At 35.4% G+C, this 21,694-nt stretch overlaps 1 protein-coding gene across 7 annotated transcripts in view; it reads left to right on the forward strand.

Annotated features, from left to right (window-relative positions):
- Nucleotides 1-4,160: 4,160 nt before the first annotated feature.
- The window catches only part of LOC121417179, a 52,056-nt gene continuing 34,522 nt past the window's right edge, over nt 4,161-21,694 (forward strand). For 4 of the 7 annotated variants that reach the window (XM_041610776.1, XM_041610773.1, XM_041610774.1 and 1 more), the window contains exons 1-4: nt 4,161-4,894; nt 19,455-19,559; nt 20,359-20,442; nt 21,346-21,438. In XM_041610776.1, the coding sequence (XP_041466710.1) occupies nt 4,655-4,894; nt 19,455-19,559; nt 20,359-20,442; nt 21,346-21,438 (522 nt within the window). In that variant the 5' untranslated portion in view covers nt 4,161-4,654. Of the gene's footprint in view, nt 4,895-19,454; nt 19,560-19,882; nt 19,891-20,358; nt 20,443-21,345; nt 21,439-21,694 lie in introns of those variants that run through there. The other 3 variants (XM_041610777.1, XM_041610778.1, XM_041610779.1) reach the window with 2 other exon arrangements.

The following is a 21,694-nucleotide window of genomic DNA, read 5'->3' on the forward strand; positions in this document are numbered from 1 at the left end:
CTTCAAATCAAAATTACAAACATATCTCTTTAGTTAAGAAAATATGCTATGTAGACCAAAATAAATAAAAAGAGCTCTGAACAAGCACAGCTGAATATATCCATATAAAAGCTGCGCTATATAAATTAATGCTTATTATTTTAAATACTTCTGATCTGTATCAATTTCTCCTATCACTTTTTTAAGTCTGATTATTTTCGTTGATATGAATGTTATTTATATTACTTTATTATTGTTATGATAATTATTTTTTATTTCTAATGTTATCAATATCATCACCATCTTCAATATAATTATCAGTACTACTTTTAGTATATATTACCTCATCATTATTATATTTGTTGCTTTTTGTCGCTGTTATAATTATTATCATTATTATTAGTAGTAGTAGTAGTAGCATTATCATCATCATCACCATATCCATTATTATTGTTGATATCGTTCTTATCATTATTTTTGTGTTTTAACTTCACCCTGCTAAGTATCATTGGTTTTATCACCAACGAGAAGAGAAATGCTAGATATAGATACGAATTTAATATATTCTTTATTTCGTTCTAAATTCCGTATAGTTTTCAAATTTCATACACCTTAACATATCTTTTATATTTTTGTTCATGAATATTTTCTGAACGTGTTATCCATTATGATATTGTCATTATTTTCGTCATATTTGTTGTTGTTTTCATTATTATTACTATATCATCATCATCATTATTATTGTTATTATTATTTATTATTAATGTTATTATCATCACCATCATTATTTTTGTTATTATTATTATTATTATTACAACTACTACTAATATTGTTATCATAACCGTCATTATTGTTGTAATTTTAGATATATCATTATACTTTGTCATCAATATTTCTAATTGTTTTTATCATTATGACGTATTATTATCATACTTGTCATTTTCATATTATTTTTTAAAAATAAATGTCCATATTATCGACAGGATTCTACTCATCACAATCACCATCACTATCATCACTGCTACAGATGAACACCAATTAATGGATGTTAAATTGATTGTCTAGAGTTTAATGACTTTACCTGGAATCGGGGAGTTTATTACTTTTTTTTTTGGTATTATTTTCTATCCATTTCATTTTCTCTCATATCTGATACATATCAAATTACCAAACTGTTTGACGAATTCATTTCAACCAATGATACTGGGAAATAGTATTGTTACATCAAGAATCAGCAACCAAGTGAAAATGTATGAGAAATGCATCATTGTCTGATTTTATTGATCTTGTAAAAGTACAGATTTTCCAGGCAGACATGCATCTGTGTTCTCAGTAAATAAAGTATCTTCCCCAAGAAAAAATGTTGTCGTATTTCCATGCAACCTGTCAACCATTTAATTAGGTTTGCGATGAATTGCGTGTATGAAAGAACCGCACCGATTGGTTCCCGGTCAGTATTTTAAACAGAGTGCGCGTGCAACGACGATCTTGATTGGTCATTGGTATTTAGTGATTGATTGCAAGCCTGTGTGATACGGAGCCCAGATTTGACTTTGATGTATGGATCTGCCAATGTCTTCCGTGGAAGATGCCTTCACTGCAAGTGGTTTATTTCCAGTTGGTCTAATGCCAATTCGTCTAATTACTAACTCGTCTACTGATGATGTGGTCTACCATCAGTTCGTCCACTATCCACATGGTCTGAGTGCCATTTCGTCCACTCACCAGTTCGTGTAATAGACAGTTGGTCCAATAGCCATTTAGTCCATATAACATTTGGTCCAATTGGGCGAAATGAATGAAAATAAATGGGTATTAGACCAACTGGCTATGAGACGAAATGGTTATGGACGTACTGGTGATTAGACGAAGTGATCGTTGTACCAAATGGTTGTTAGACCAACTGGCTGTTAGACGAAATGTTGATGGACGGAATGGCAATATAGACTAAATGAAGGTAGACCATGTGATCAGTGGACGAGTTGGCGGCAATAGACGAATGGGCAGTTCACCCATAAAAGTTACTATTATAGTAACTTTGCCATCCATTGGTAACTTCCCCGAAATTCTTGATTCTGATTGGTTGATTAGCATTGTTACCACAGTTAACAGGATTGGATGGCAAAGTTAATATAATGGTAACGTTTGTGCAACGATGCCTAAACGAAAAAACAAAATCATATGAAGGCAATTTGTGATGGAGGACAGGTGCATGTGTGAAAGAGAGAAAGAGATAATGAAAATCAAAGGGGGGGGGGGGGTGGGGAGAGAAAGAGAGAGGGGTGGGAGAGGGGGAGGGATGGGTTGATGGAAGTGGTGCCACTATAGGGTGTAGATAGAGGGGAGATGTACCCATGCAATTATAAAGTTTGTATGATTGTGTGTGTGTGTGTGTTGGAGGGGGTTGCTGTTGACAGATCATTCATGAATACTAATTATCATATAATAATAATAATAATAGACAGTTCTTGTATAGCGCATAACACATTATAAATAACGTCTCTATGCGCTTCCAAAGGACTTGGATCGTGAGGTCTACATGGAGTGTTGAGGCTTAGTAGGCCTATAGTTTTCTTAGTCAGTCTATACTATTGTATTTTAGACATTTCATTCTACTATTATTTGGTTCTGTGGATGGTAAATATTTTTGTAGGCTCACTCTTTGCGTAACAACATGAAGGTTTGTATTGCTTGCAATTATCTACGTTAATTTTATATAATCGGTTTTGGATGAATCCCTAAAAACATGTTGGGGGAAAAAATATCCCACAGGTTTCAAGATGAAGAAAAAAATACTGTATATGCATAAATGACTTAGTTTTATTATAAATATCTTGATAGAGACACTATAAACACGATAAAATCAATTCGATACAAAATAGATGTTTCCCTTGCTTCAATCTCAGGCAGTTTTCACACACACACATGCACGCACGCAACCACCCTTTCCCCCACAAACCCACCAGAGAGTATATGACTAGATCACGTAGATGGTGGAGAAAAAGTTTTTGGGGGCTTAGGGGACTTGTCCCCTTACAATGTTTACGATCGACCTATATACGGATACGAAATTTTTATATCAAAATATGATTTTCATTTCAATTACTGTTATTACTATCAATGGGGTGTAGGTGTAGCTGGTGAACAAATGTGTAGTATCGGTCCAGTTCTTCAGATAACCATAACGATTTCCCCATTCATCAATGAATCATTAAGAATTGAATAATTGAAAGAAAATGCAATCAAAAAATATTTCTACATAATTATGAAAGGAATATTGATCAGGGAAACACATCTCATTGCCTCCGGGCATGCCGGGGGTGAGCTCGGGAGGATTAAATCCTGTATAACGACTATTTTATTCATATTATAGTTGCTGTATTCATATCTTCATGCTCTATTTGGCCTTATTATGACCTATCTATGCAAGGGTGGGTCCTTTTTCTGAACACTCAACTCTTCACTATTTTAGGTAAACGGTGAGGGAGGGAGAGATAGATCGAGTGAGATTGAAATCGTACTGTTACCATGGAGAGCATCCTAAACAAACAAGAATATGAGAACGAGAGAAAGAGGGAGGGGGACAGAAAAAAAATAAGTGCATGTGTTTATGAATGAGGGAGGAGGTGACAGAAAATGTATAGAAAATTGTAAAGGGGAGCGGTGTTTGAAAGAAGAAAAAAGGATGAAAGAAAGGAAGGAAGAAATAAACGAATAAACAAAAATGATGGAGAGAACGAAGAGGAGGGGAAGGATAGATATAGACAGAGAGAGAAAGAAATAAAGGAATGAAAAATAATGAGGGAAAGAATGAAAAAGAAAGGGAGAAAGAAATAAATGACGATCGATGACATCAATAAAGAAAAGGAAAGGAAGATATCGAGAGAAAGAGAAGAAAAAAATTCTTATAAAGAAAGATAGAAAGAATAAAGAAAGAAAGAAAAAGGAACAAAAAAAAGGAATCAAGAAAAGGGGAAAAGGAAAGAGAGATTTGGAGAGTCAAGAGGGGTGTTTACCCCCTCACCAGGTTGCCCCTCTCTAATACACCCCTATCACTAATACACTTGTGTAAACCATGAAGGATATATATTCCCGCTAATACCCGGATTTCTTTCGCTCAACACAACAAACTGTCGAATGCTACACCAAACAATTGTTTACCAGACGCACACACACTGAAGCGTCTCAGCACCCCCATTGAGAAATTCTATACGTGCCAAGTATACAGCATTGGAATATTGATTTATACTCGTCTCAAAGTTTTGGATCGCACACCAGTCGATAAAAAAGACTATACACTCAAGTTACTCGGTCATTCTCAACTGTGATATATAGCACCTCTAAATTCCATCCCACTTATTATTTGAACCAAGGTGGGAAACAAATTTGTTTGCTGCAGAGCAAACTGCAAAATCTAGATCGTGAAAATTGGCATGGCAATGCAACATGTACAAAGTTGGTTGAATAGGTCAATACAATGAAAAGCTGTGATTTTCTTTTCATCGCGAACCGCTTATAACGTGTATAAAATATATCTGAACATCGTCGAAGTTTAAAATACATCTCAAGTGTGAAGGCTTGAATCGAGCTCGTTGCGTCACTAAAGATTAGAGTAACATTTTAAGCTAGCTAACTTCCGATTCTTCCAATTTTAACATGGAATAATGGAGCCACCATGTCCGCTCTCGCCCAAATATTGGATGTTTATTCGGTAAATCTGGCCAGCAAGACCGGCTCTGTCGTGGGGTGCACCGTCCCAGTAGAGGTTTCGTCGCGGGACACCATGGCTGATCCTCGCCCTAGCAACCGAATTCGGGGATCAGACGGCCACGTCAGGTTTTATTCTGAATCTGCCGTTGAGTTTTACAGGCGGAATTCGTACAGTGAAAGGTCCTCATGGAGCTACGGCCGAAAGGTAGGATTAATCTTGTATTTGAAAAAACTTTAGATGGTGTGTTGTTTTACGTAACTCTTGAATGGTAGTCTGCCGGCGTTTCGCAGAATGTGATGAAGGCCAATATCATTTGAATCAGTTGTCATGAAGTCACTGGAAAATGATAGTAAATGTCGCTGATGATGATGATGATGTTGAAGATAATCGATGATGACGATGAGGATAAAGATTAATGATAATTATTATCTAATAAGAATATAAATGCTGGTACTATGATGGTAATTATAGAAATGAATAGTGAATGATGATGATGAGTGAAATAATACGATTTGTACTGATAAAGTAAAATCAAACAAAACTTAAAATTTTGATCAAAATTGAACAAAATTTTGATCAAAATTGAACAAGGATTGAGAAAGTTGGATATTCGTATTTATCGTATTGTGTATCAACAGACAAATCGTCTCACATCTGCTTCTGAAGAAAAGAAAAATGAAATAGTTATCATGAACCATTATACATATAAAAAATATGCATTTTATATTACATAGCATATGCATATATGACGACACAAGTCATAAACTTCAAATTCTAATTTCATCTTTTAATCATTGTTTGATTCTCCTCAAACCTTCACCAAGAGTTTCATATTTTTTTGTATTTTTACAATAACCTTTCCTTCAGGGTAAACTTGTATTTATTTCCCCTTTAAGGTTTCCAAATATAAAGGTTTGCAGCTCTATGCTTTTTTCATTACGACATTCTCCTTCATTTTTGTGTGATAATGAATCTAAACTGTGAAAATATTGAGAGTAGGATTTACCGAAACAATACATAAGGCTTTAAAACTCCTTGTATTGAAATGCACATATTTATAATATTTTTCATTAATCTTTTAAAATCATCCCAAACCACAGAAATGCCTGTTATATTCAAGCTACTGCTACCCGGGGGGGGGGGGGGCGCTTACATTGACGAGTGGATACCATGCGCGACCAAAAAACACGATTTTTCACGATAGGGCACGTAACGTGATAAGGGTGTCAAAAACACAAAAATAATGAAAAAGGGTATCTATTTCACTAGGAAAATTACGTGTTTAGGGTCGAATTTGCGGGAATGATAAAACAAAATTAAAAATGTTTTATAAAGGATGTCCTTTTTACCCCAACACTTCGTGTTTAGAGTCCGATTTGCGCGAAGTGTAGAAGGGGGGTCGTACTAAACCAAATAAGGTAAAGCGGCTAAAGCCGACGACCGAAGGAGCCGTAACAATAAAACATTCTTGTACTTGTTTAGGGGTTCATTTCAGGGAATATTTGCCAAGAGTATCGTTTTGTTTCCAATACTTGTTAAGGGTAGGGTTTCACACGCCAATACTTCTTAAGGGGTGCATTTTCAGAATATGGAAATTAGGTGTTTAGGGTGCTTTTCGAGACCCCATGGTCGCACATGGTATCCACTCGTGAATGGAAGTGCCCCCCCCCCGGGTACTGTTATTAACATGATATAAGATAATATATAAGCACAATTCAATTCCACAATCAGTAGGCCTACACTCTCAAGCATCTTAATGTTAACCTCCGCGACCTTTTAGCACCTACTCAAAGATAATCAGTTATAATTATATATATGTATATACTCCTCACGTATATGTAATACTCTTCACAAAAAACAAGGCATCTATCTATCAAATGATTAGGCAGAGGCGGAGACAGGGCTTCGAAAAGGGAGGCGGGGCACATTATTTCTTTTTAGCAGTAAGAATATAACAAAAATGGGTCTCTATATGTCCAAATCTATCACTCACTCCCCAATGGTCTTCATTCAAAGGGGAAGTTCACGTTGGTTGTAATAATAGCAGAAAAGTTGAGAAAACTGCAGTCGAAGGTTTGATGATTACTAAAGATCTGTCAAAGAATATAAACGGCGATATGGAGTTTTAACATTTTTATTTTGTGACGTTAAATGCGAGCAGCTCCTAAAAATGTGTATATAATATTATTTCAGCAAAATGCTAATTTTCTCAACAATTTGAAAATTATTGCATTAGTTTCCTTCAGCAAGTATGTGCTGCACTCAACCCAGGTGAGGTGAATGGGTACCTGGCAGGAATTTATTCCTTGAAATGTATACACTGAGCGCTGAAAGGCTGCTTGATAATATCCATGTCTTTGGAAGCGCATAGAGACATTAGTCATAGTGTGATATGCGCTATATAAGAACTTTATATTATTATTATTATTATTATAATTATTACTGATAGGAACTTAGGAAGGGCACATTATTATGAAGCAACTCAACAGACACGGATCGGGGATGGAGGGGGGGGGGGGCAGAATATGCGAGCGCGAGTGATGACCTCTCCATTTTAGCTTGTATTTTTTCAGGAGACCAATTATTCTTCATATTTCAGTGGTGACCTTTCTTCGGATGGGGGGGGGGGGCACTTGTCAAATTTCGGGGACAAAATGCACCCCCTTCAGAAAAGATCCATCTCTGCTCAGTGTATTCTGTATGCCCACATTTGCGTCAAGGTGGCGTAAGGGGGGGGGGGGGTACTCACCCCGTTTGGACTCCCAGACCTGTATCTGCTCATGTGTACATGTAATAGATAAACCATTTATTGTAAGAATATCACCCATTATAAACAAATAGAAGTATGTGACTTTGACTTTGAATGATAAACAGCATGTAGGCCTACCTTTATTGTGGTGCCATATTTTCAACGTGTTTGTGAAGGTTTATTTCCAATTCGTCTTATGCCAATCCGTCCAATTGCCAACTCGTCTACTACCATTTGGTCTATCATCAGTTCGTCTACTCACCACATGGTCTACTTTCATTTTTTATTCTAATGCTATTCCGTCTAATAAGCAGTTGTTTCAATAGCCGTTTAGTTCATATACCATTTGGTCTAATTAAACTAAAATGTTCATTGTGCATAATGAATGAAAAGAAAATGGGTATTAGTCCAACTGGTTATTAGACGAAATGGTGATTAGAGGAAGTGATTATTGGACCAAATGGTCGCGTTCTAAAGACGAAATGTTGATGGACGGAATGGCATGAGACTAAATGAAGGTAGACCATGTATGAGTGGACGAGTTGGCAGTGGACGAATAGGCAATTTACCTTTCTGAACATGGAATCATCGTCCTACATTCATGACGTTTCTAATCGCGATGTATAGATACGTTATTATTGACAAGCAATAAACCTGCTTTGCAGAAAACACTATCGTCTGAATATAGTCAAATTTAATTGAAATGATTCACTCTTTGAAGCATGCAATAAATTAAATTTCGATGGCAATATCAGCCTGTGAAGATTGTATCATTATTTCGATTCCTTAACACAATCTATAAAAGAAGGAACGACCAAAGAAGAGAGCGAGAAAAAAAATTGACCAACCATTTCAGAAAATGTGGAAGATGTACCTTTAGCTTTAGCTGTTTTCACAAAAATATGATTTGTTTCTTACGTGGGCCTCTCAAACGATCTACAGTACATTTCTTCTTCCTTTTTATGATATGCCTACTTTCAGTAATTGTGTACAGTTAGTTACTTCAGAATCATACGGTTATATGTGTACAGTTAGCTACACATGTAACCGTATGATTCTGAAGTAAAACGAAAATCTTCCTCGTCTGATCATACTGTTATATGTATTGTTTGGAATATGGATGATATCAGAAATGTTCCGACATGTCTCGATCACGTTTTAAAATAACAAGCTATAATTCCGAATGTCCCAAATCATGTCAGCTGTCATCAAATGTTTATCGTGTCTGGATTAGATTTCGGGTATCTTTGCGTCACGCCCTAATCGGGGTCGTGATCCGGGATGCACACATAACCATGGCAACGCTGTAAACACTTGCCTCTACACATCCCCGGATGATGATATGAGACCTTCGCGGTCAGTTGGAATTGACCCCCGCACCAGCCACTTTACGGTTGTCATGTTCAAGAAACGCCGATGGGACTATGTGGGTTTGCCTTTGTTTGACTGATGATAAAGTTCAAGTTACACCGGGTAAAACAGACTCCAGGCCGATCAAAGCTATTACGTTATAAGTAATTACATACAATCGATCGGTTTGGAATCGGTTGCATTGGTGTAACTGTAGCATTATGACACCTTCACATCCACACCTGCGTACCAGGTTCCAGTCCGATCAAAGCTATTACGTTATTACCAATGACATACAATCGATCGGTTTGAAATCTGTTTCGTTGGTGTAACTGTAGCATTATGAACTGTCACAGTCAAACCGGTGAACCCGGGTACAAACCGATCAAAGCTATTCCGTTATTTCTAATAACATACAATCAATCGGTTTGGAGTCGGTTTCGTTGGTGTGTCTGTTACGGTATAACATGGTAATGATTGTGGTTTAAGACTCTGGTGGCTATGCATAATGTGCATTTTTTTGCCTATTGGAAATCAATAGTGGACATTACTTTGGTCAGCTTATGTGTTCTTCCTTTAGAATCGTTCACTGTATCGCTGACTCAAATCAACCAGCACTAGGACATACCCATTCCCTTAAAAAGCAGGTGTGGTATTCTGAGGTCATTTTATCTTTAAAATATTTTATTTTATCTCTTAAAATGAAATTGGTATTCTGAGATGAGATTTTATCTCTCAGATAAAATGTTAGATTTTATCTTGCGTATGAATTTTATCTTGCGTATCTACAGATGATACGCAACAGAACAATGCCTGCGTACACATACTCATCGCGTATCTGGCCATTGCAACGCAGATGATGCGCTTGCGCCCATGTTACTGTGAAGAAAAAATAAAATAAAGAGGGTAGAGGCTATTTTATCTCTGCGACGTTCATTTCACCAATATTTCTTGGTGAATTAACCCCAAATGGTGACATGAAAATGAAGAAAAATTATATATTTATTGAGAATAACACCTTAACGTTGTTCCTGTACAATCAGCGAGTATTTCATAAGACTTTTCTTGACTAATATTGTCTTTGAAATGATGCTTGAAAAGATGCGATAAAGACTTCGAAAAAGATGAGAGTATTGTCCTTCTTGTTAAAATGAAATCTCGGTAAAGACGCGTAAGCGTATAGTGCAAGCGTATTTGAAGTCAATTATTGACGCAATCTCACCCCTTTGCCACACCTCCTGGCGGAATGGATTTTAATTGGTTGAGTGATATGAGAGAGCTATAAAAGCGCGTTTCTAATTGGATATTGATTAAAAAATAGGTGTGTCTTACAGAGATAAAATGAAGATAAAATTGTTCTCAGAATACCAATTCGGAGAGATTTTAAGGGTATTTTATCTCACTGATTTTAACGGAGATAAAATATTTTATTTTATCTGAGATAAAATGGATCTCAGAATACCACCCCAGGGGTGGTATTCTGAGGTCATTTTATCTTTAAAATATTTTATTTTATCTCTTAAAATGAAATTGGTATTCTGAGATGAGATTTTATCTCTCAGATAAAATTTTAGATTTTATCTTGCGTATAAATTTTATCTTGCGTATCTACAAATGATACGCAACAGAACAATGCCTGCGTACACATACCCATCGCGTATCTGGCCATTGCAACGCAGATGATGTGCTTGCGCCCATGTTACTTTGAAGAAAAAATAAAATAAACTTAAAAGAGGGTAGAGGCTATTTTATCTCTGCGACGTTGATTTCACCAGTATTTCTAGGTGAATTAACCCCAAATAGTGACATGAAAATGAAGAAAAATTATATACTTATTGAGAATAACCCCTTAACGTTATTCCTGTACAATCAGAGAGTATTTCATAAGACTTTTCTTTACTAATATTGTCTTTGAAATAATGCTTGAAAAGATGCGATATAGACTTCGAAAAAAGATGGGAGTATTGTCCTTTTTGTTAAAAAGAAATCTCCGTTAAGACGCGCAAGCGTATAGTGCAAGCGTATTTGAAGTCAATAAATTGACGCAATCTGGCCCCTTTGCCACACCTCCTGGCGGAATGGATTTTAATTGGTTGAGTGATATGAGAGAGCTATAAAAGCGCGTTTCTAATTGGATATTGATTAAAAAATAGGTGTGTCTTACAGAGATAAAATGAAGATAAAATGGTTCTCAGAATACCAATTCGGAGAGATTTTAAGGGTATTTTATCTCACTGATTTTAACGGAGATAAAATATTTTATTTTATCTGAGATAAAATGGATCTCAGAATACCACCCCTGGTTATTTGCGCTTCGAATGAAACATCGTTTGCCTCCTTTTTGGCGAGAATAATTCATCTTGTATGCCTCTCAGAATTCACTTTATGACGTCATTGCAGTGAACAATGGTAATGCCCTTATGTAATGATTTGAGACATCATTGATTCAATAAATATATTGTAGATTTTGATGACACGATTGATTGAATCGTTGATTGCATATATTCCATTCATAAGTAAAAACAACAACAAAATATTACAAACAAAATTCAAATTATACATATTATTGAAATGTTCACTTAATCGTTAGGGAGTGCTTTTTAATACCATGCGTATATCTAGTGTCATGTTTCTTTTTGGTCATTTTGTAATATTTATATTGGCCATTATACCAAATACAAATGGGGGAATAATAAGTTCTATTTTTCTTTCTTAGTTGCCCCGAATTGACCATATTTCTTGAAGAATGATCGCTTTGAAAATCTTATAATTATGACATGACTTTTATGGATGGGCATAAGCATACCACCTCATAAAACCAATTGAATTCTCATTGTTGCACGCATCGTTTACATGATGGTATATACTAGTGTTTACAAGATTGAACTTTGTTCGGTTTAATGTGTTTGTTATTCCATGTCATGAACGCCTGGCCCTGGGCAACCATTTGGATTATTTTTTTTTCTGATTTACAGGAACTTTGAGAAAAATCGTCTTGTCAACTTTGAGAAAGAAAAAAATAACATACACGCTCACGCTATATGAATTTTATTCGATCATGGACACAATGATAGATAATGTTTTCAGCAGAAACTGGATAACAATAAAACAAGAGAAAGAGAGAGAGAGGGGGGGGGGGGGAAGACGAGAAAATTAAATCAATTTAAACTTAAAGGACAAGTCCACCTCAACAAAAACTTGATTTGAATAAAAAGAGAAAAATGCAACAAGCATAGCACTGAAATTTCATTATAATCGGATGTAAAATAAGAAAGTTATGGCATTTAAAGTGTCGCTTATTTTCAACAAAATAGTTATATGAACGAGCCAGTTACATCCAAATGAGAGAGTTGATGACATCACTCACTATTTCTCTTGTATTTTATTACATGAAATATGAAATGTTTTTATTTTTATTTTGAACACGTGGAATTCCATTGTTTTAACATTTTGTGCTTCAGGCAAGGAGGTCCTAATCGTCAAATTCGTAAAAATCGGAATATTGTATGATTCAAACAATAAAAAACAAAAGAAATAGTGAGTGAGTGACATCATCGACTCTCTCATTTGGATGTAACTGGCTCGTTCATATAACTATTTTGTTGAAAATAAGCGAAACTTTGAAATGTCATAACTTTCTTACTTTACATCCGATTTTGATGAAATTTTCAGCATTGTGCTTGTCTGATTTTTCTCTATTGATTCAAATAAACATTTTTCTGAGGTGGACTTGTCCTTTAAGTGTATAGGTCTCCCGTAAACAGTAGTAGGGCCTACTTACAATCCCCGATTGCAATCTACATGTACGTGGATAATTTAAACAACATTTACTGTTTACTGTTGTTTAAATTAGCCACAGAGATTAAAAAAAAAGAAAATAAGAAAGAAAGAAGATCGGACTAGCCGGGTTATAGGAAATAGCCTGCACTCTAGCGAAAGAAATGATAAGGTGAACCTTTACATTATGAATATGAACCATATCTCACACTCACTACAAAATATTGACGAACGAGACGTGATTAGCCCATATGTAGCATAGGAAAGTTTGAACATTTCAATGTTTTGGTTGTAGTTAGGGGCCTATCAACAAAGACAGAAATACAAATTCAAGGTATAGGTGCATGTACACTGATAATAGTCATCTATGGCATTTAAATGCAGCGGACCCTGTCCACTTTAATTACACTAGAATAAACATAAAGGGCCGTCATGGGTCCGTGTAATGGGGGTGAGTGAGGTGTCACAGACCAGATAATCGCCTTTTCCGTGTGGGTACTCTTCAAATACAGCGCGGATCCGATTAAATATATATATATATATATATATATATATATATATATATATATATATATATATATATAAAATATAATTGGTATAGTGTCGAAAATCTGTCTATCTGACGGTCAATCGGATCGGGCTCAGTCTAGCTATTAACCCGTCTCTGTGGTCGAGTGGTTAAGGCACCAGCGTTCAAAGCTGGGGGCCCGGGTTCGATTCCCGGCAGAGACATTTTTTCGGCATCACCAATTTTTCCAAAGGGTAGATAGCTCTTGGGACCTTGATTTATTTAAAGCTACGCCTACCATTGTTCTCTTCATCAATTTTTTTACTATATATATATATATATTAATGAAGCAAAGTGGAAATGCATTTTACTTAGTTCCAACTGAGTTTATTTTGAACTCCAAATTTTCGACGTTTTAACATACGTACACTGACGTATATATATGTATTTATATATACATATGTATATATATATATTTGTAAGCTGTTAAAGTTCAAGTTTATTTAAACCAATCAGACAAGACGCATATTACATAGTTTAACCAAAATAATAAGACATGATAGGTTTGGGACCCCATAGAAGCAGAACTTGTTAAAGGGGCTCCTTACACATAGAACATTTTAAGAAGAATATAATGAAAAAATATAAACAATGATGATATAGAGAGTAAATAAGAAAAGTACAGAAAAGTAAACAATTTGAAGTTAAACAATTCAAACAGATAAGAATAAAACATAAAACAAGGGCCAGCGATTCAAGAAAAATGAATTAATGCTACAAAACCCCTCTGAAAATCATAAGGAGTGAATGATATATGATGTGCATGCACCTGTCCTTAAATTATGAACTAACTTTGGCAATGGCAATAAGACAATTTTCACTTTTCATACAAGAATACATGGTGCTAAAAAGTTAGTGAATCCCAAAGAGATATGTCATGTATGTACTCCTTCATGATGAGAATTGAATGAAGACAACAACACTACAATGTCCCGTGAGCGCAGAGAAACAAACTTTATTGAATGTAATATCTTGTTACCTGAGTTCACAATTACATATCTGAAACATGACTGAACTTGAACGCTTTATTATGTTCATTTAATTGTGGGATTCACTAACTTTATAGCATCACTGTCTATACTTCTTCTTTCCTGGGGAAGGGTGGGGGTGAGAGCGGGGCTCTTGGATGTAATGTCGAAAATGAGACCCCCCCCCCCATTGAATAAATGAAGTAGCATTAGCAATAGCAGTCGTTACATTTTTTTCTTCGATCTTCTCCTTCGGGGGGAGGGGGGGGGGAGGGAAGAGATGTTGTAATATAATATTTTAAGTATGAGTCGCCGGTATGCCCCAATGATGCTTATCACGTATGGTCACTTTATATTCCTTTGAACAGGGCCCTGGGATGTTTTTTTTAGTGTGGATGCTGAAGAAAATTTGAAAAGTAAAAAAAAAACTGTTCTCACTACAAAAAAGTTTTTTCACGACAAACTTGAGATCAATTGGTCTCTAGAAATTTGAAAAGAAAGCAAAAAAGGGTTTTTGCTACATAATGGATATTAAATTGGTCCAGAGAAATTTGAAAAGTAAAAGAAAAAAAGGAGAACAACATTGAAAGTTTTACTACGAAATGAAGGTCGTTTTAGTTGCATTTGTTCATTTTACACATCTTCCAATATCTGGAGGTGCTGCCTATGGAGAATAATACAAGCAGCATCCTCAGTGTAAGTTTGGTGGTTGCTTCAGCACCCCAGCTTCGCGGGGCCATGCCTTTGAATCTCTCCTACACCCCATCTCTCCTTTTGCGCGTCTATAGGTTTAAAAGTCACTCCATTGATGTTTATGACAAGGACAGATTCCTCGATCAAATTAATTGTGACGTAACAATGATCCGTGATTGATTGGTTGATTGTCACCCGATTTCACTGATATTCGCGCTAACAATCAGACGATAGCAGTCAGATAAGATGCGATAAAGTAAACCGCAATTGACGCAATTTTATCGATCAAAATATTATTGATTTCTCCGATGATTTATAAATTCAGTCTTCAATAATTGTTTAAAATATCCTGTGCTCTGTGACCTGTGTTGTATTTGATATTGCTCATAGCGACAAATAAATCAAATTACACATGAAGGTGAAGGTGAAGGTGAAATAAATGAATGAAAGGAATGAAAGGAAATTCGTACATCGTACAAGAAAATATCAGATAAATTTTCTACTGGATAATCGGCGGGGGGGGGGAGAGATTAATGGGGAAAATATATTGTTTAAAGTTGAAGTTGTAGAAGAGGTATATTTATTTTCAGCATGAGGCCTAACATGATTATTTTGTACTTTTTTTCTCGAAGAGAGAGCAAGTCTCTCTCTTTTTCAAAATGCTTTTCATGGTCGGTAAAAAAATAATATATATATATAAAAAAACATCCGACTGCTAGCTATAATTCGACTCATGATTGGCATTGCATGTCGGGTTAGATTTTCGTCATTTTAATGGGGCACTTCGTAACGACGTTCCGGTTCTAGTGAAGGGGGGGGGGGGCTAATTTTTGCGTTGAGTGTAGGCCTAAATGTATGCTACCCCACGAAATCAAACAGAAACATATAGTACAGACAAAAACAGAAATATTGATATCATCTTCAGAGCCTCGTGGCGAGCAACTCAAGCGACAAGTGTTTACTAGTAGATCGATTAGTATGCCCAGATAACAATGGGACAATACCCTCTTTCACGGGATAATGATCTCGCAAACTCCATTCAATATTTGCTCGCTTGTAGTCCATTATCCATTCACAACATCGATTATTTGCCAAAGGTGATCGTCAGTGCGGCGTTGTGTATAGTGAAGGCCGATTAATTGAAGAAAAGGTATTGGATGTAATCAGTGCTTGCTTTGGAGTTTCCATTTAAAGGCCTGGTCACACCGCCAGAGCGTTGTGGGAGCGGTCGCGGAGCGGTAGGGAAAGAGGGTCGAATTTCGCTCTCAAAATTGGGGTGAAAATCGATATCAAAAATCGGAAACAAAAAAAAACAATCGAAATCGAAAATGGTGAACGGTAGCGAGCGATGATGATTTTTTCTCTCCGTTCCACGACCGCTCCAACAACGCTCGGGCGGTGTGACCATGCCTTTAAATAAAGGGTTGCACGCGAAGCTACAGGGGTTTATCTGTTCGAATATGGTTAATATTGACATATCGAACCCTGATTAACCTTTACGATATTTTTTCATATCTTTTAATCGAAAATTCTTTTTTTTTAGAATGATTCTCTTGTAAAAATTAATGTTTACATGTACAAGAGTACTGATAAATTAATGTTATTAGTCATCTTATTAAAATATGTTAGTATAAATTTAGCTTTCATTTGATCACTACATTGGAGGATTGTTGTGAAAACGATCCACTGTGATCTGTAACTCCTAGTCAATTAGTATTTTTCAATAGGCATGCCCCAAATTAAGAGTAGGACCTTTGCACTTCTTCATTATAAAAGTTTGTCACTGCATGTTTTTCTCTCTCTTGCATGGAGTACAAGTTAGATATTTTGTTCACGCGTGTGATGAAGCTACTTGACGATATTGCGAGATATTGGCCCGTATTCTGAAGTCAGGTTTAACTTAGGCCATGGTCTAGCTCTGTAATAAATTTATGGGAAGCCAAAAGTGTCAAAATTTTTATTAATTTGTATGTTTCTTATGTTTATATTCTTTCCTTATCCATTGATGGTAAATACAATCATCAATTCAGTTATACTTCCTAGACAACTGTGAATGATTTGAGAGCCAGATGAGCTGAAATATGATATCTCTACCGTTAGTGATTTATGGAACAATTGACTGTCCATACTTAAAGTTAAACCACAACTTTAAACCTGAGTTTAAGTTAAACCCGACTTATCATGTCGGCTTTTTGTTGGTGGTCGACATGGCCATATCAGGCCATATCTTGACGTAATTTACATGATTTACGTCGTCATGTCAACATATTTTAGAAGATCACCTGGAATATATTTTATGCTACCACGATCACACGTGGCTTTTAAAATTTGACTTGGAAAGATGTTTTATATCGTCATGCCGATTCATTAATTAATAACCGGTCATAAGGCTATACATACTAGAGTCGAAATCTTTTCCACATGGTCAAGAAACTCATGTCGCTGGCAAACCGTAGGCGCTTAATATTGATAATATAAAATCATATAATTTTCTGACGACACCCCCCCCCCCCCTCTAAAGATATGCGCCCGTATGCAAAACGCGCGGCGATATATAGTGTTTAAAAAAAAACTCATAGGCGAGATTTTGATTTTCTGTTTCTTGAAGTGCAATCATCGTGTAGCTTCATATTTGGGGGCAATTTCGATGTAATTCGTTGTCTTGTGACTCTTGTCTCTTTTTTGTTAAAACCCCGACAAAATAAAAATACTTCGATGCGTCCGGTCCGAGGGTACGGATTCTCGCTTCACGACGCACGACACATTCAAGACCATATAAAATGTATTGTAAAATGCCCTAATGACAAAGACCAACCAAGAAGTCTTTGTCGAACATTGGTAAATCAAAACAGCAGTTTCGTCCTTGGGTCTGAAAAAAATGATTTTTTTTTCAATTTTGTCGTCAGCTCCGGAATTTTGGACAAAGCTGCTGCTCTAGCTCACCAATTTCAGTCAAAGACATCCAAGCTGTGCTTTGTCATTTGACGGGAATTTTCAATAGATTTACTGCGTTCTTGAATCTGTTCCCATTGCAGTTGCGAAAATTCATCTATACATACATATATATATATATATATATATATATATATATATATATATATATATATATATATATATATATATATATATATGTATATATATATATATATATATATATGTATAACGATTAATATATGTATAACGATTAATATAACGATAAATATAACGATAAATAACGATAAATATAACGATTAATATATGTATAACGATTTCGATGCGAACGTGGATATTACACGTGCCTCCATTTTGCAGGGAATTCTGGTTATCGTTGCTTTCGAAAAGTAAAAAATACTGTTTATGATCAAAGTAAAAGTTAACAATTCCTATTAAAATGAGATTCAATTCGTGTCAAAGCCTTGAGGGGGAGGGGGACACGATGATATTTTTCTTGGCAGTCATGACAGTTGTTAACACTTTCCTTTCATTATATCTCTTCTTGTTTAGACTTTTTAGAATGTCCTTCTTCCTTTCCCTTTACCTATACGCGGCATATAATCATTCTAATCAACAAACCCTTCGCCCCCGGTCCGTAGTTAGAGGTAATCGTTCCATCTTTAGCCTATTTAAAATACCAAAATGCCCTCAGTCCAGCTATTCTTAGACTAAAGGATGGTCCAGAATCCTTTGAAATGCTAAGATATCGAGGGCAACGGGTTTTGTTATGACAAAAGAGATTATTGCCAGTTAATAGAATTTTGCCGTTTTGTTGATGCGTGTTCACTGAGCAGGGGGCAAAACAGATACTTATCTATTCCGATGCCTTGGTATTCTATGGTTTCCATTGATGTCGGGTAGTGCCTATTTTTCTATAATTAATCGAAAAGACCGAAACTATATTTAACTTTTGAAAATAGGGTAGTGCATGATTTGGCACATTTAGAAGTATCATGGTGTAGGCTAACATGTTCAACTCTCCCGCGTTACTACCGGAGCGGTGTGAATTTGAACCCCATTCACCTCTGAAATCACTCTCATCTTCACTATCAGAATGTTTTGTCCAACATATTGGGTTGGTTAACGTATGAATCTATCAGTGGTTGTTTGAAAAAATCTCAATTAATTTTGTTTTACAATCAATTTTCTTTTAACCAACGTACATTAATATGTTTACCAACAGTATTTTTTCAGGGTGTTGTACAATCCAAACTAAACAGTGAAATAAATACATTTTCCATGGCAATACACTCAAAACAAGAATTCAAAAAAGTTGGATTGAAATATGAATGAAGCAATTCATAGTATACAATAAAAAAATATCTTGACAAACCATCAACTAATATAAAAAGGTCTCACTGTAAATTTTTTGATGGTTTTAGTGTGAATAGTTTCGGGTCCAGGGATTTTGTCCCCTCCCTGCCCCTGATGAAAATAAATATATTGTTTCAGCCCAACCCTTCTCATCGAGAGGGGGGAGGAGTGATTGTCTTCTTTACTTGCAATTAATGTTTGCTTGTTGCCTTTTTTTTTTGGGGGGGGCGGGTCCCTTGACTCCCTTATAGGTCCCTTCTTTTGAGGAGGGATGGGGGCTAATACCAAAAGAAAGCACAGTGTGGATGCAAGACACATTTGAGTAATTATATTGGCAATTATGTAAGATCTCATTAATATCTTTGTTTTCAGACTGAGCTGGCTCCGTCTTCAGTTGATTCCACATCGCATACCAAGGTCGAGGACCCGACTTCAAAGTTCATATCCGCATCATATGCAGGACCTGATACCAATGGGGTAAGTACATCCAATCAAAAAATTTTAAGTGAACCACTTTGGAAAGCAACAACATATTTTCATGAAATCTTCGGGGTTGGAACACTTTTTTGACGGCTGGGATTTGATCTTAAGATTAAGCCTGGTTCAAGTGGTTGTTTGATCAGATTTATTCTTCAAATTACCAAAATTTGCATAATTCCTTTTGGTAGATCATTTTACAGACATCACTGCCATCCCCTATTGCAGGAAATCTCTGTCACCACCGACATTTAATTAATTGTTTTTAATGCGTAAAACTTTGAAGAAAATGAGAATGAACAATGATATAAAGATTGTATCATATCTCAGGGTAAGATAGTATTTCCAACAAAAATATTTTATAAAAGAAGCTCAAAATTCTGGTAACAATAAGCAACTTGAAAAGCAGATCAAGTCTTATTTCATGCAGAGATCTCCCATCCTCTAGTTTAATTTCCCTTAATAAGGGTCGTGTAATAGAAAGGTTAATGAATAATTGTACACTTGATTTTCATGACTAATTGTAATTGTATATTATAACCAATGCAATCAATTGTAAAACAAAGTTTTATGACCATTGTTAAGCTTTATGTTACGGGACCTTGGTGTAGTTAGGAAAAAGCGTTTCCAAATTTTATTCTAGTTATTATGTTATTTCATGTTGTCAATTCTTTGCTCACTCTTGAAGATAAACTACCCTCCCCTGCACATATGCCTTATAGTGGCTCTCTCGATTCTTGTTTTAATTATGTATCTATCCCTAATATTATCTGTGAATTGCTTTCTCTATTTTTTTCAGAGTTCAAGCCAGAGGTATTCAAGGCGTAAAGCTTTGAAGAAAATGAGACTGAACAATGATAGAAAGATTATATCATATCTCAGGGTAAGATAGTATTTTTAACAAAATTTATAAGTGAAGCTCCAAATTCTGTACATGATAATAATGATGATGATGCTGATGATGATGATAATGATGATGATGATAATAAAAAATAATAAATAATAAAAAATGATAATATTAATGATAATAAAAACAATAATGATGATAATAATGATGATAATAATGATAATAATAATAATGATAATATTAATAATAATGGCAATAATAATAATGGCTATAATGTATGAAACTTATAAGATTATAAGCATGATATATAAATACATATATCAATCAATATAACCATCATATTAATTAATTCATTGTAAAGACAGTAAAATAATGAATTCAATTATGAATTCAGAATATTTAGAAATACTATGGTTAATAGGGGAGGGGAAGGGTGTGGGGCTGACATTCAACAATACTAGTACACTCTAAAATAAACCGTAAATAACTTTCAAAGGAGGTAACATTTCTAGTTACTACACAAAATGTGGATGGCACAACTAGGGAGTCCAAAAATGAGGATAACAGGTATGGATTTGAATGATTTGGTTGCAATTCAAGAGTTCATTAGAGACTTTCACATGAAAAACAACTAAGGTCTATCTTTTCTATATACCATTTCTGACACTGGCATTCGTCCATACTCATATTTTTTTCTTTTTTTTCTATTTTTCTTGTGCACCTATTATGTTGATTTTGTTGACAATTTTTATGTGATATTGTTTTGTTATGTTTTAAATTTCTGTTGATACAGGGCCCCTTGGTCGAGCTGTTCTTGTAACTGAAAGGGCTACACTGTTGAAATAAAACGACAAAATAAACCTCAGAGTAGAATATTTGAAGGACGATGATACTGCATAAATCCTGTTTATGTTATTTCTTCTTTTGCTTTTTGTCCAGAAACGCTTTCGAGAGAGGGCTGATCCCTGGATGGATGATGAGACGATCGAATCAGACAGCCAGGGGGATAAAACTTACAAATTCAAACCAAGGGTGAGAATCACCTGTAATCAACAGTTTATGCACATAAACCATCAGGGTCTTGGCTTGGGAATGATTTTCTAAAAGGGTGTCCTGGTTTGAAAGAAAATTGACTTGAAATAAACAGCACTGCACTTCCCAGGGCCATGGTTAAGAGGCAAATGCATCTTTCTGGACCCCGTCTTAAACTAAGGAAAGCCAGCAATGTGATCATCTAAAATTAATGTTTGTTCAAAAATATTTTCTAGATATGATGTATATCCATGCA

This window comes from Lytechinus variegatus, chromosome 6, assembly GCF_018143015.1.
Source record: "Lytechinus variegatus isolate NC3 chromosome 6, Lvar_3.0, whole genome shotgun sequence".
Classification (NCBI taxonomy): Eukaryota; Metazoa; Echinodermata; class Echinoidea; order Temnopleuroida; family Toxopneustidae; genus Lytechinus; species Lytechinus variegatus.